This window comes from Archocentrus centrarchus, chromosome 21 (assembly GCF_007364275.1).
Source record: "Archocentrus centrarchus isolate MPI-CPG fArcCen1 chromosome 21, fArcCen1, whole genome shotgun sequence".
In the NCBI taxonomy this organism is placed as follows: Eukaryota; Metazoa; Chordata; class Actinopteri; order Cichliformes; family Cichlidae; genus Archocentrus; species Archocentrus centrarchus.
This window is the reverse complement of record NC_044366.1, coordinates 12,900,392-12,915,340: the sequence shown is the minus strand read 5'-3', so window position 1 is coordinate 12,915,340 and position 14,949 is coordinate 12,900,392. Positions and strand designations below refer to the sequence as shown.

General features: G+C 40.5%; 1 protein-coding gene across 1 annotated transcript in view; it reads left to right on the top strand.

Annotated features, from left to right (window-relative positions):
* htr1fa (5-hydroxytryptamine (serotonin) receptor 1Fa) overlaps window positions 1-13,129 on the top strand; it is a 28,922-nt gene extending 15,793 nt beyond the window's left edge. Inside the window, exons 2-3 of the mRNA XM_030758531.1 lie at window positions 8,473-8,595; window positions 10,269-13,129. Coding sequence (XP_030614391.1) covers window positions 10,270-11,469 — 1,200 coding nt within the window. The 5' untranslated portion in view covers window positions 8,473-8,595; window position 10,269 and the 3' untranslated portion in view covers window positions 11,470-13,129. The remainder of the gene's footprint in view (window positions 1-8,472; window positions 8,596-10,268) is intronic.
* Window positions 13,130-14,949: the final 1,820 nt, after the last annotated feature.

The window sequence follows — 14,949 nt, the reverse complement described above, 5'->3', positions numbered from 1 at the left end:
CTGATTACACAGTATTTAGGCTACTTATCAGTTATCTAAATATAGATATAGGTTCAATATGCTGATGTGCCAAAGTGTTCACAAAATTTATAAGCACTCCTTAAAAGAACTATAATCAGTTTTTCACTAGATTAGCTGTGCAGTGCAGAAAACAGCTTGAGAGATGTTACACACGTTCTCCCATCGTGTGTCTTTTGTCCTGTCTGCTTTCCCCCCACCCCCCCCAACTAGTCACAGCGCATAGCTGCCCCTCTCTGAGCCTTGTTCTGCTGGAGGTTTCTCCCTGTTAAAAGAGAGTTTTTCCTGCCTACTGTCACCACGTGCTTGCTCATAGGAAGCTGTGTGATTGTTGGGGTTTCTTTCTAATGTAGTAGTGCCTTTACCTTACAATATAAAGCGCCTTTAAGGTGACTGTTGTTGTTGTGAATTGGCGCTACAGTATATAAATAAATTTGAACTGAGAATTGAATTGCTGTGGTTCCCGCTCTAAATGCAGTTAAACAAGAAAAAAACAACATTTTAAACATTTAACAAACATTTGAACATGTTTGGCTGCTTATATATTTTTCAGGAATTTTCCATTCTTGCTTTTCTCAGCAGCGTGGTAAGTGACATAACTAACAATCAACTAACATTTTTTTTTTTTAGTTACAACTACATGCCAGTAATGTTTACTATTGAAATCAATGCTCTCATCAGCGCAAATTACATTTGGCTCTTCAGCTGTAAACTGATGAGAGATAAACACTGTTGTTTCCTGGCAGTGGCTGTGGGCAAATCCACTCACTGACCACTTCATTAGGACTTCAGTAGAACTGGGTTGGATGCCCGTTTGCCTTCAGAAATGCCTTAATTCTTTTTGGTATAGATTCAACAAGGTGCTGAAAATAGCTCCTCGGAGATTTTGGTCTGGTTATAGCCTCACTCAGTTGCTGCTAATTTGCTGGCTCCACATCCATGATGCAACTTTCCAGCTCAACCACATTCCAAAGGTGCTCTATTGGATTTTCGATCTGGTGATGCTAGAGCAAAAAACAAAAGAAAAAAAAAGAAGAAAAAGCAGTTTGAGATGATTTGAACTTTGTGACATTGCATATTATCCTGCTGGGAGCAGCCATCAGAAGATGGACACAAAAAGCGGTGGACGTGGTCAGCAACAGTACTCAGGTAGCCTGTGGCTTTCAAACAGTGTCAGATGGTACTAAGGGGGCCCAAAGTGTGGCAAAAAAATATATATATATTCCCCATACCACTCATACAAGGCAGGATAGATCCATGCTCTTAAGCATAGATGACCCTAGCATCTGAATGTCTCAGCAGAAATCAAGACTCATTAAACCAGACAACATTTTTCCAGTCTTATGTTGTCCAATTTTAGGGAACCTGTACAAATTGTATTGAATTCAGCCCTCTGTAGGTTGATGATTTACATTTACATCAAACAAGCCTGGTCCAAGAGCCAGGACCATGACAGACCCTTCTTTGCTTAGTGTGGGCCCACTTGTATGTATCTGCTTGCCATACATTTCACACCAGCCCACAGTGGGCTGCCCACTGGGGGCTGTGAATGTCTGCCCACAGTATTCCCAAGGGGGCATGTGTGCTGGGTGTGGAGAACCTCAAATAAGTGTCAGTTTTTTTGTAAGTATAATGGTTTATGGTCCTATACCAGACACACACACACACACACAATGTGTGTGTGTTAAAATGACTTAAACTACATGGTTGTGCAGTCCTGACGTGATGCGCTAAATACTAATTTCTGTTCATAAAGTTATTTCTATATGCCATGTGTAAATTTTTGAACCATTCAAATTGCAGATGCATACATTGTCCTCCTTTTATATTCATTCTAACTAGATACTGCAAACTGAGGTCCAACAAAGTGTATATCAGGATTATTCTAAACATCCACATGCTGTACCCAGCAGTGTATTTGTGCTTCATAAAAATGACCGGAGGTGATCTGTGACAGTGAACACCCTGTAACCAAGATCACATTACCTGCAGAATGAAATAAAAACAACAGCAACAAATGCACTATAGCTGCTATATTTGCCTCTGGTGAGTGCTGAACCAGTTCCATCAAATTAAGTCCTCAAAGGGCATCTTGCCAGCTAATACATCTATCTCCATGAAGCAGGTAGGGAGAGCTGACGGTGACATGGTGTGTATATCCACTTGCGCACAGAAACCCACGAGACACATGGAGTGATGCAGTCAAGCCTGAGACAAGGACACAGGTCAATGTGTGAGACCATTGCTGTAAAGTGGAGATGACAGTATTTCAGTGTACTCAGAAGAGTAATAAATTTGACCACATTCATAATTAGCACAAAATGTCCTTTAGTTTTTGTCAGTTTTATCCAGAAAACCTTTTTTTTTTTTTTTTTAATCCTTATGATGGTGCTACATTTTTTACTGGTATTCTTTTATCTAAGTAAAACAGGCTGTCAGCTGAATGAAAAAAGATTGCTGGGACATTCGGAAACTGTTTAGTACAAGGTCCTGACCTATTCAGGGTGTACCCAACAAGGTTTCCCAAGTCTAACAGAATAGCCCGACCCCACACTTCAGTAATTTACTTTATCATTATATTGTTGTACTGGGAAGTATTTTTCTGTCCCAGAAAACTACAATTAATCTTCCAATTTCATATGACATTTTTTCCACTTAAAAACAAACACACAAACAAACAACAATAAAACCAGTAATTAATCCCCTTAGACTGTCTTATTTGCCGCATTATTTCTGGCCAACTCTGTCATTTACCTTCACCCCACAATTAAACAGATACAGCAGAAGAAAATAAATAAACAGACAGATACTGCTGTGCCCTCTTAGTCATTTATTTAGCATCGTTCTAGAGCTGTCAGTCACACAATCCGCTTTTTCACAACTCTCCTCCTTCACAGCGACACTTGGCAGCTTGAAGTCCAGCCTGGGCCAAACTGTGTTTTAGAGATTGTAATCCACGTGGCAGATGCAGCTTCCCTAAACTTGTAAGAGAAAGAAAAAGAGAGAAGGAGAAAAAAAAGGATTGAATGCCAGAGGAATTACACTTTTTTTGGTCATTGCCATCCTTCTGGAAATTAGAAAGTTAATGTTTGTGTGTATGCATATTGTATAGCATGCTGCACTGATTATTTTGGTTTGTGGGTCCTTTTACTGTATGGATTTGAGCTATGACAGAAAGACACTGGTTAAGGTTGGATTAAACTGACCTCTATGACATCATCTATGAAAGCTGAGGAAGGATTTTAACGTGTTTCTGCTTGGTCAGCCTCCTGGTGATCAACACATTCTGAATGTGGCAGACTGCAGGAAAATAATCATACAGTATTGCCGCTGCTTGATATTACGGTAGTCACATAATAAACTTGCAGCAAAATGCTTTATAGTATACTTTCAATATTAGCAAATAGAGAGCCTATTAGAGTAACTTTGCAGTGTTTGTGTCTCATCTGTCTTATCACATTTTCATAATGTATAGATAAATAGTAAATAATGAAAATAATACAGCAACAGTGCAAAAAATAAATTAGCAAGTTACTGTATAATTCTGAAACAATGTGGCTATGAGACAGTGAATTAAGCTCTTTCTACAGTTTACTGTTTCTACGTTTTGCTGAATTCAGGCAAAGCGACTGTTATTTTTTTTTAAGAACAAAGGAGATCAGAACAGACCAGATTCATGCTGGCTCACTGGAGCTTATCTTCAGATGGCACTGGATTGAAAGCCTGTGTTATAGAACATTTCAAGGCAAAAGCAGATGTTTTCTTTGTTGCGTCTAAAAACTGGCAGACACTGTTGCTGCATGTGTCAACCACTGCAAATGCACTCAGAGATGCCCGTACTGTATGTCTAAATATACGTTTGTGCACAAACACTGAAAAAAGAAACTATTTTCAGATGCACAGCTGAAAATACAGCAGTGCTGTAACAGAGTACAGCAGAAGTGCAGCGGTAATTATCATTTATCTATCTGCACAGAGTAATCTGCATATTAAGTACTGTTAGGTTTTCTTGCAAACTCATCCATGGGTAAATGGAAAGGAGGGTACAATTGCATCATTAAGCAGAGGAAGGCAATTTCATTGCCATTAAAGACTGATATCAAGGGTGTGAAGGAACTAGAGACCGTCCTGTGATGGGATAATACCAGCTGCAATGCCAGTGAATTCTCCTCCAGTTTAAAAAATTTAGAGTCATGTGAAAAAGAAAGCTCCCACAGGACTCTCTGTAGTCCTGTGAAAAACAAAGTACACCTTTACTGCTTCCGTAGGAATAAATAATAATCAAATGAGCCTGATGAATTGATCATCAGCAAATGCGATCACCTCTATAAAAGCAGAGATTTTGGCTGTGTTGGTCTGAAGCATTCAGGTGTGTGCTATCATAATGCCATGGTCTGCTCAGGAGTGGACTGCCCAGAAAATTCACCCCAAGGTCAGACTGTGCAATGGTCAGAGAAATTGTTTTAAAAAAGAAAGAAAGAAAAAGAAAAAAAATGAAGAGCTACATCCCAGACTCTACTGGCCTCAATTAGCATGTTAAATGTTAAAGTTCATTACAGTGCAATTAGACTGAAAAAGTGTGGCTTGTTTGAAAGGCTTGCCAGGAGAAAACCTCTTCTCACTAAAAAGTACACGGCAGCACAGCTTAGGTTTCCAAGGCTGCATCTGAACAAACCACAAGACTTCAGGAACAATAATTTTTGAACAGACCAGATCGAAGTGGAGATATTTGGCCATAATGCACAGTGCAATGTTTGGCATAAACCAAATGCAGCATATCAGCACAAATACTTCATACCAACTGTGAGCACTGTGGGGGAGGGGTCATGATTTGGAGTTGTTTCGTAACCACAAGACCCGGGCGCTTTACATTTATTGAGTCGACCATGAGCTCCTCTATACACCAAAGTGTTCTCGAGTCAAATGTGAGCCCTTCTGTCCAACAGCTCAAGTTTGGCTGGAATTGAACAACAATGCCAAGCAGCACAGCAGCAAATCTACAACAGAGTGATGAAAAAGAAAGAAGTCAAGGTGTTGCAATGGCCCAGTCAAAGTTCAGACCTCAGAACTGAAATTCTGTTTCAGGACCTGAGGACAGTTATGCAACAAATGCCCACAAACCTCAACAAACTGAAGCAACATTTTAAAGAAGAGTGGGCCAGATTTACTTCACAAAGGTGGTTCTACAGTATAAGCTATTGACACATTGAGTCCCAGGACTGCATGGAGTCCTGTGAAAACTTTCTTTTTTGCATGACTGTATGTTGAGTTACTAGAAAAAGCCAGCTTGTATGGCTAGTATCTAGAGGACAAAGGATAAATTAAAGGGCCTCCTATTTCCTGGTCCCATTATGCCAGGGGTCATCAACTACATTTGTCCAAGGGCTGGAATATTTTTCTGCAGACACTGTGAGGGCCAGATGCTCTCGCTAAGTGAATATATAGGAACATGTGAAGAGTTCAACTGCAAAACCATCTTAATCTGCCTGGACACTTTTCTTATAAAAGAGCATTTTTTAAATCTGGATCTTATGATAAAGTTCAGTAATTTAATTTCACAGGCACTGGTGAGGTGCCTTTTTTTCAAAATGTAAATACAGTAAACATCGCCTCGGATTGAAATAGCTCATGGAATTTCATCCAACTTGTAAAAAATCCATCAGATGTGTAAGTTGGATAAAATCGGATTCTTCTAAATTCTTCAAAATATCAGACAGTTTGGGGTCTAATATTGAATTCTGCAGCAATGGCTTTCTGCTTCCACAAATTTTATAATCTCTTATTTCTGCTCGTAAGTGTGAGTTTTTAGTTTCCACTTCTCTCCTGCGCTTACCAAGATTGTCTCCTGTGAAATGAACGATTCGCCCAGTGAAGGCAATCCAGATATCAAGTGACTGTCTAGACATTCAAAACGATCTCCAGGCATTGTTAGTGTGTATCTGTGCATGAACGAGCCGATGCATGGAGTTTGCGAAGATCGTACATATTCAAAGTGGGCGTGGCGGGAGCAGAGGAGGGCTTTCCTTCTGCAGGTTCACCGACGGAAATCTTGTTCTGACTTTTACTTCCTTTAGTTAGACAAGTTTCATTGCCGAACATTTTTTCTACACAAAACAAGGCTCGATTCACCTTCAGCTGTGTTTACAATCTGATCACCACCAACAAATGTTGGCTCAGTGCAGCGCAATGCTGAAAATACTTGAAGTCACATGGTCTGATCTTGCATTCTGATTGGTTCTAGGGACATGGAGGGTTTTACAGGCAATGGGAAGTGTTTTGAGGTTTTTGATAGTTCAGACTAGTCAGACCAGTATTTAATGGGTTAAGACATGACGTGATTGATTGGCGTATAGTATGTGTGGAAATGATTTTGTAAATACAATTTTCTCATTTTTGACGGAGGTGGCGTTCAGTGGCTTTTGCATCTGAACTCTTCATATTTTTCCCTCCTCACTAGGCTAGTCTTGATTTCAGTAATATTCAGGAGGCTGGATGGAAAGCTCTGGTGGGCTGGATGTGGCCCGTGGGCCGCCAGTTGACGGTGACTTAATTACGTCATACTCAGGAGTCAAACTGCACCCATCATTTGAAATGTGCTTTTATTTTCATATCAACTACACACCTGTAAAGTTTCATGACTGCATCTTACACAACTGTGAAACTGTTTCATTTGCTTCCACAGATAATAACATCTTAGTTTCAACACTCAAAATGTTGGCTGAAAATATTAGGAAGGCATTTGTCACAATGACACCGTCGCTACAAGGTGAAAACAACTGAAATGGACTGGCATTTATAGTGCTTTTCTAGCTGTGATGACAACTCAAAGTACTTTAGACCACAAGTTAACCATAGATTCATACCTGATTTTAGAAAGTAGTATTCTTATTCCAAGCTTAAAGGTGTTCGTGAATCTTTTCTTAACATCCAAACACATGGCCCTTCAAACTGTGTTCCACCAAAACTGAAGTGCTTTGTATGTTAGAAAGAAACAATAATTCAGTCAGTCAGTGTGCTTTATAAATAGAAATCTGCGTTTATCTAAAACAATTACACTAGGCAGCGGTGGCACAGTCTGACTAAGGGATGGCCAGTGCCCACACCATGAATGCAGCGGTGGAAGAATACTTATTGTACAAGCATGCCTCTGCACTGTTCTTAGTGAATTTCACCTACATATTATATCTTTGTTTATGGCAATTTAACCAAGATTACATTTCTACCTAAAACTCTTCCTCATAGGATACAGTATGGCACCACTAAGGGTTAACTATCGACACTGTAAAAACACATTTGAAAATTACTTGTGGTAAATCATATTGCTGCACTTTCTCATTTACTGGGGTAGTGTGAACTGAAATCTCTTATCTCATTTACTTGTTATATAGCCTTGCCACCCCACTCACCCACCCACAGAGCCCTGGACATACTGCCTGGGAATCGAACAGTCTCAGTAGAGACCTGACAGTCAGAGTTTGGCTGCCTGTACTGATTACCACATTAAGGGAAAGTACTGTACTTCTTGTGTTTCTATAGCAACAGTTTCCAGTCTCATCTTCAGGATACTGAGCAAGTAGTGAAGGAGAGCTGCAATGACAGCCAAATCTATGCCTTTTAATTTAATCATAGTGGCTGTTGCTAAATGAATGGTCGACCAGTGCACATTAAGTATATACCTGCAAATAGTGCTATTTTAGGACTGCTGCCACTTTTTGTGCTTTTCAAAACTTTTTAATCTTATTCATTAAAAAAAAGCCTTATTAACAGCATGTATACTACCATATCATACCAGAAAACACACATTAATCATATTAATAACCAATTAAGTGAACTGAATTGCTATAGTAATAATTGAGTAATAATAATTTGATACAGTAGTCCCATTGTTGCATGTTTGTACATGATTTTGAGTGCTTGAAAAGAAGGCAACTGGACTTCTTTAGGTTTGTGAACGTTCACCTCTCATCCAAGTAGGTTCTTTAGTTCTAAAACAACTGGCAGAGAGTCCCAGGTTATTAAACCCTAGTGGGGGGTTGTGCCCTGGGAAGTGGTCCTGAGGCTTGATGACCCAGTATTAATCATGTAATTCATGACATCACTGGGTCATTTCATCACCAGAGTGAAAGTGTGAAATCTCTGTAAGCTATTGTCCCACTCCACCATTGTGTGCACTATTGAGATCACCTGAGGGAAGGTGTGCGTGGGGGTTGGAATGCCTGCGAAGTGATTTTTTTTTTAAGCACTCTTGAGTGCTTAAAAAAAGTGGGGGTATGTGTAGGTCCTCGATGACCGAGAACCTACACATACATTTTGGGGAGCAAAACCATCCACTACACCTATATTTTAAAAATGTATCCGCCCTGAAATGTATCTTTACTTTTCGCTCTTTTTTTTTCCCCTCTCTTTTCAGTATTCCCCTTTTCACATTTCCATCTCCCTCTCCTTGTCTCCCAGGTGTTGATGAGTTCATGACTGACAGAAATGATGTGGTAGCAGGTCTGCCAGGAAAGACAGATCAGAACAAACTGTCTGCTGCATACTGAACCACCTGGATGCAACGCATTACAGCCTAGACAGGTAGGACTGGTTTAATATATACTGCTAAAAAAAAAAAAAAATTAAAGGAACACTTTGAAAACACATCACATCTCAATGGCAAAAAATTATGCTGGATATCTATACTGATATGGACTGGGTAATGTGTTAGGAAAGGATGCCACATCGTGGCAATGAAAATTATCAACCTACGGAGGGCTGAATTCAAAGACACCCCAAAAGTCAAAGTCCATTTTGCTGAAATTTTAATTGCAGCAACTCAAAATGGTACTCAGTAGTTTGTATGCCCCCCACATGTTTGGATGCATGCCTGACAACACCAGGGCCTGCTCTTAATGAGACAATGTATGGTGTCCTGGGGGAATCTCCTCCCAGATTTGAACCAGGGCAACACTGAGCTCTTAGACAGTCTGAGGTGTAACCTGGTGGTTTTGGATGGACCAAAACATAATGTCCCAGAGGTGTTCTATTGGATTTAGGTCAGGTGGGCATGGGGGGGCCAGCCAATGGTATCAATTCCTTTATCTTCCAGGAATGGCCTGCATACTCCCGCCACATGAGGCTGGGCATTGTTGTGCACCAGGAGGAATCCAGGACCCACTGCACTGGTGTAGGGTCTGACAATGGAACACTGAACAGTGTTACAGGCATAACGTTCTCCACAGCTTCTCCAGACCCTGTGATGTCTGTCACATGTACTCAGGGTGAACCTGCACTCATCTGTTAAAAGCACAGGGCGCCAGTGGTGGACCTGCCGATTCTAATATTCTATAGCAAATGCCAATCGGGCTCCACAGTGCCAGGCTCTGAGCACAGGGCCCACTGGAGGCTGTCGCCCCTCAGGACACCCTCATGAAGTCTGTTTCTGATTGTTTTGTCAGAGACATTCACACCAGTGGTCTGCTGGGGGTCATTTTGCCTGCTGGCAGTGCTCATTCTGTTCCTCCTTCCAGGAGCAAACCTTCTAGCAATGGAACATATTGATGTGTCATCCTAGAGGAGTTGAGCGACCTGTGCAACCTTTGTATGGTCCAGCTATCACTTCATGCTACCAGCAGTGACACTGACCCTAGCCAAATGCAAAACTAGTGAAAAAACAGTCAGAAAAGATGAGGAGGGAAAAATGTCAGTGTCGTCCACCTCTAAAATCCTTCCTGTTTTTGAGGATATCTCATCGTTTCCCCTCTAGCACACCTGTTAATTTCATTAACACCAAAGCAACTGAAACTGATTAACAACCTTTGCAATACTTACCTGACCAGAAGTTTATTTTACTTGATGCTATACTCTGATTAAAAAAGAAAAGTTCCTTTAATTTTTTTAAACAGTGTATGTGTAAGGAGGGATTTGGATAGATTCAGCCACATAGTGTTTCCAGGCCCTAACACAAATTTTATAATCATGCTTTTTAAATTATAAGAAAACTGATTTAATTTGACATCTTTAACTTATGAAGTCCAAAAGGCCAGATAATTGACTCTGATAGTTCAAAAGAAAAGAAAGATGTGGAAGAATAGTGCCATTTTTAAAACTCCATAACAGATTGTGGCCAGATCACTTAATAACAATTAATATATGCAGGCAAAAAAAAAAATAGACTTGTGCAGCCTTTTCGGAAAATGAATTTAGTAAAATGCAATTTCCCTAAGCTCCTTTGATGTCTCACTCTCTTCATTTTCTCTTTTTGCTTGCAGAATGGATTTCCCCAATTACACTGAAGGGGTGTTTGCCACAAGCAATGGTAGCAGGAATGACTCACTGGAGACCACTGAACTTCCCCCCAGTGAAATCCTGCTTACTATAACTCTGTCTGTGCTGGCCATCCTCACTACATTCTTCAACTGCCTGGTGATAACAGCTATTGCAGTCACTCGCAAGTTGCACCACCCAGCCAACTACCTCATCTGCTCATTAGCAGTGACTGACCTCCTGGTGGCTGTGCTGGTCATGCCCTTCAGTATCATCTACATCCAGAAAAAGAGCTGGGTCATGGGTCAGGTGGTGTGTACCTTCTGGTTAAGTGTGGATGTCACCTGTTGCACATGCTCCATCCTGCACCTTGCTGCAATTGCCATTGACCGTTACCGGGCCATCACTGATGCGGTGGAATACTCTCGCAAACGCACAGGGGCCAGGGCTGGTGCAATGGTGGCAGTGGTGTGGCTCTTGTCTATCCTCATTTCACTCCCTCCTCTGTTGTGGCAACACTACGGTGGGAATGAAGAGCATGAAGACGAGTGCATCATCATCCATCCTCATATGGCCTTCACCCTTTATTCCACACTCGGAGCATTTTATATTCCACTGCTGCTCATCCTCATCCTCTACTATAAAATCTATCTGGCTGCTCAGACCCTCTATATGCGCAGGGAGGCTAGCCGGGCTAGCCGTCATTCATGCATGACCAATGGCAGCATGATCCCATCGTCCTATCCTGCTGGAGATGGCGATGTTGATGGTGGGCCTCGAAGTCCTGAGCCTGTAAGCCCACCAGAAAAGTCTTTCTCTGAACCCTCAACTGAGGAAACTCCACGTGAACGGGTCCGCGTCTCTGTAAAGGCTTTTAAGTGCAAGTCACGCCGACATGAGTCACGCAGTGAATCACGTCGGAGCCAGTTCTACCAAGGACCTCGGATCTCAGGCTCACGCGAGCGTAGAGCGGCATCCACATTGGGGTTGATAATAGGGGCCTTTGTCATCTGTTGGTTGCCATTTTTTGTCAAGGAATTGATTGTCAATACCTGCGGTTCTTGCAGTACTTCGGGGGAAATGGCTGACTTTCTTACATGGTTGGGTTACCTTAATTCTCTGATCAACCCCCTCATCTACACCATCTTCAATGAAGACTTCAAAAAAGCCTTCCAAAAACTTGTGAGGTGCAGTCATTACCTCTGATGATTAGTTATGCATGATCAAACCTGTGTACTATTGATTATATATAAATATATATACATATATGTAAAAGAGAGGAAACAAAACTAGTGGCTTCAGGTCAGAGAAAACTGACTGACTGACTGACCCGTTGTGTCTGACAAAGAATAATTTTGAAGAGGAAAAGGATTGGTATCGGAAAAGAAACTTCATCAGCCACTTCAACAGCCTAAATGGCTCCAGCTCCACAGTGAGCTGCCGCAAAGTTCCAAATTGAAAATCAAGTCCTGCTATTTATAGAACAGCCTGAGACCTCATTGATGTTAATTGGAGTACGTAAAGGGACACTGAGAAAATGTGCTATCACTGACCTTTTTGAGGCCTGAGTTCTGAGCATTAGTGATCAGCCCCATTTAAAGGTCTTGAAATAGCTGACCATTATGTCTGTTCCATCTAATGACTTCCCTTCTGCCGAGTCCACGCAGCTGGCTTAAATACTGAACATGTGTAAAATACCACATCATACCAAGTTGTCGCTTTTTGTGGCCGTGATGTTATGAAGGGTGACTTTTTTCTGACTGTTGCAATGATTGTTAGCAGAACTAGTATATATTTAGCCCTGCAAAACATTCCAACAAATATGAGATCTCCATTTATAGATGGTTTGAGCTTCTTGTAAGTTAATGGTACTGGCACTGACTTCAGTTATTTGACAGCCTTAAAAGATATGGGGAGATATGGGTCTAACTTTCATAAGCTTTCAATGCCTGACCTTAATATACCATATTTTAAATGTTTACAATTAACAGCTTAAAATGTAGTCTATATAAAGAAAATGTTTTAAGATCTAGGGCTAAGTCATACCATAAATAATACATTCTAAAAAAAATAAATAAATACTGGGGTACCAACATAAACTTGATCTTTAACACTTTTTAGAAGGTCTATGGTTACAAATTATACAAAACACTGCCATTTTTTAAAATTGATTTTTAAACACCTTTTGGCCATTTCTTAAGGTATTTATGTATTATTTATTTAGTGGAACCAACACCCCATCTAGCTTCACTCCCACACCACAGCTAACATTAGATTAATTGAATGTGAGAGTCACCGGTGGAGAAATCCTCATTACATTACTCCCACTCAAATACTTGGAATAGAACTACTATTTCTTTATTGGTTTCAAGAGGGCACATGATATGTTGATGGATGTGGATGAGTCAAGTGTGAGGGTGTGCTGTATACCAATGAGATAATATAAGAGAATCCATAAACTTATATAGATCTCTGACAGTATGACCAATCTGCCATTTCTTCCTTTGTCTTTCACTGCCTAAATTATCAGTAATAAATGGTCCACAGCTGAAAGTTTGTTCCTGTTCTTCTACGAGTTAAGTAATTGTTTAAGGAGAATGTATCAGCATATTCCCTGTATGTATGGAAAAATGGTAGCAGGAATACCATTGATAAGCTGTATGTGTAAATTAATGTTATTATGCTATATTACATCAGTCTGCTTACTGTTTAATGTGAATAGAGCGATATTTTCTATATTTTGATTTGATGGTGCCCCCTTGTGGCTAGCAGAAAGACGTTCTTGTTGGTTATCAGGCACATAACTGTCTTTCACTGCTACAGCAAAGAGATTCATGAATCTGAAAATACTGCTCATTTAGTCTCATCAGTCAAACAAATAAAAGTAATTAGAAATATGCATTGATGTGCAAGTTCTCTCTCTGTCAAATGTTTGTGGAAAACGCGTTTGCTTCTAGCAGAATTTGTGACCATGAACATTTTTCTTGTCCACGTTTTTTGTTTCCCCACTATCAAAAGCACTGTTCATGTCATGATAAAGCCCATGTTCAGAAGTTGAAGAAAATATAGAGACCAACCTGTTTAAATCCTACCAATTCTCAGTAGTAAAATTCCATACACCTATGTTCTGGTATGATTACAGCAGATTATCTTTTTTTAAATACCCTGATGCATGTATCAATGAGGAACTACACTCACTCAATGAGAGAGCTGGTCAAGCTGTAATTCGTGCCAGATGTCCTATGATATACTGTACAAGTGGGTGTCCCAGAAGAACATCAGTGCCTTCCAATCGTGAGTCCTGCCAACTGTATTCACTAGAACACACGGTCACTACTGTGTTATTCTTGAATAGAACCTGTCTCAGCAGGTTTGCCCTATTTATTTCCAGTTTATTTCACCAGTTTCCACATAAAACATGTAGGCTGCAATAGCATGTCCACAGGCATTTGAGGTGCTTTTCACAAACACATGAAGCCCACATTTGCTGGTTATAAACAGAGCTTGCTGCCCGTCTCGTAACTATAGCTGCAGCATAGCATGTGTTTTATTCCCCAGAGAACACCAGTGCTGCATAAGGCAGAGACAAAGCAAAATTCCCTCTGTTTCTACATCCTATAGCTTACCATAGGAACCTAAAAGAAATGTTCTCAGGGGTAAAGGATGCCCCAAATCAAATTTTTCCTAAAATGATTATATATGATCATTCTGTGCACAACCCGCCTATGCTCTTTTTCTAATGTTAATGTTACCAATAAAGGCTGAATTCAGTTTAGCCATTTTACTTTCAGCTCTGTGGTATTGTGCATGTTAAATAAAAAGCAGGTGTGCTAAACTCAAACTGGTTCAAATCATATTAAAAATCTCCCTATCTATGAAAATCTCATTCTTTATGATCCGCATGTTTGATTTGGACAAGATTTTACACAGGATGCCCTTCCTGATGCAACCATTCCCATTTATCTGGGCTTAGGACCGGCACTATGAGTATGGTTTGGATACGGTGGCACTGACAAAAAAGACAGGAGGCTGAGCTGGAGGTGGCACAGCTGAAGATGTTAAGATTTTCATTGGGATGGGCAGGATTCGAAATGAGACTATCAAAGACATAGCTCAGGTTGAGTGGTTTGGAGACATAGTTAGAGAGGCAAGGCAGACATGGGTTGGACATGTGCAGAAGAGGGATAGTGGCTATATTGGACAAAGGTTGTTGAAAATAAAGCTGCCAGGCAGAAGGAAAAGAGGAAGACTACAGATAAGATATATGGATGTAGTGAAGGAGTACATGCAGAGGGTTGGTGTGACAGACAAGGGTGCTAGGGATAGGCTGAGATGGTGGCATATGATCTGCTGTGGTGACCCTTAAAGGGAGCAGCCACAAGAACTAAAATCTACCTACCTACCTATCTACAACTGTGCAGTAGGGCTAAGTCCTGTTTTGCAGTCTTCCTATTTAGGTAACAGGTATCATTCTTTCTTCATTATGAATTTTTACTCCAGTTCCACTCTCTAATTAAAGACTCACTTAACAAGCTGTAAAAACTCATTTTCTGATGATGCAGCATTCTAAAGATTAGATCTGAAAAATACAAAAAACCTGCCATAAACTGGAGTAATTATTATAATATTATTTAAGCCACAGACCACTCTTTGTATTTGATTGAGTCTGTCATGTAACATATCAAG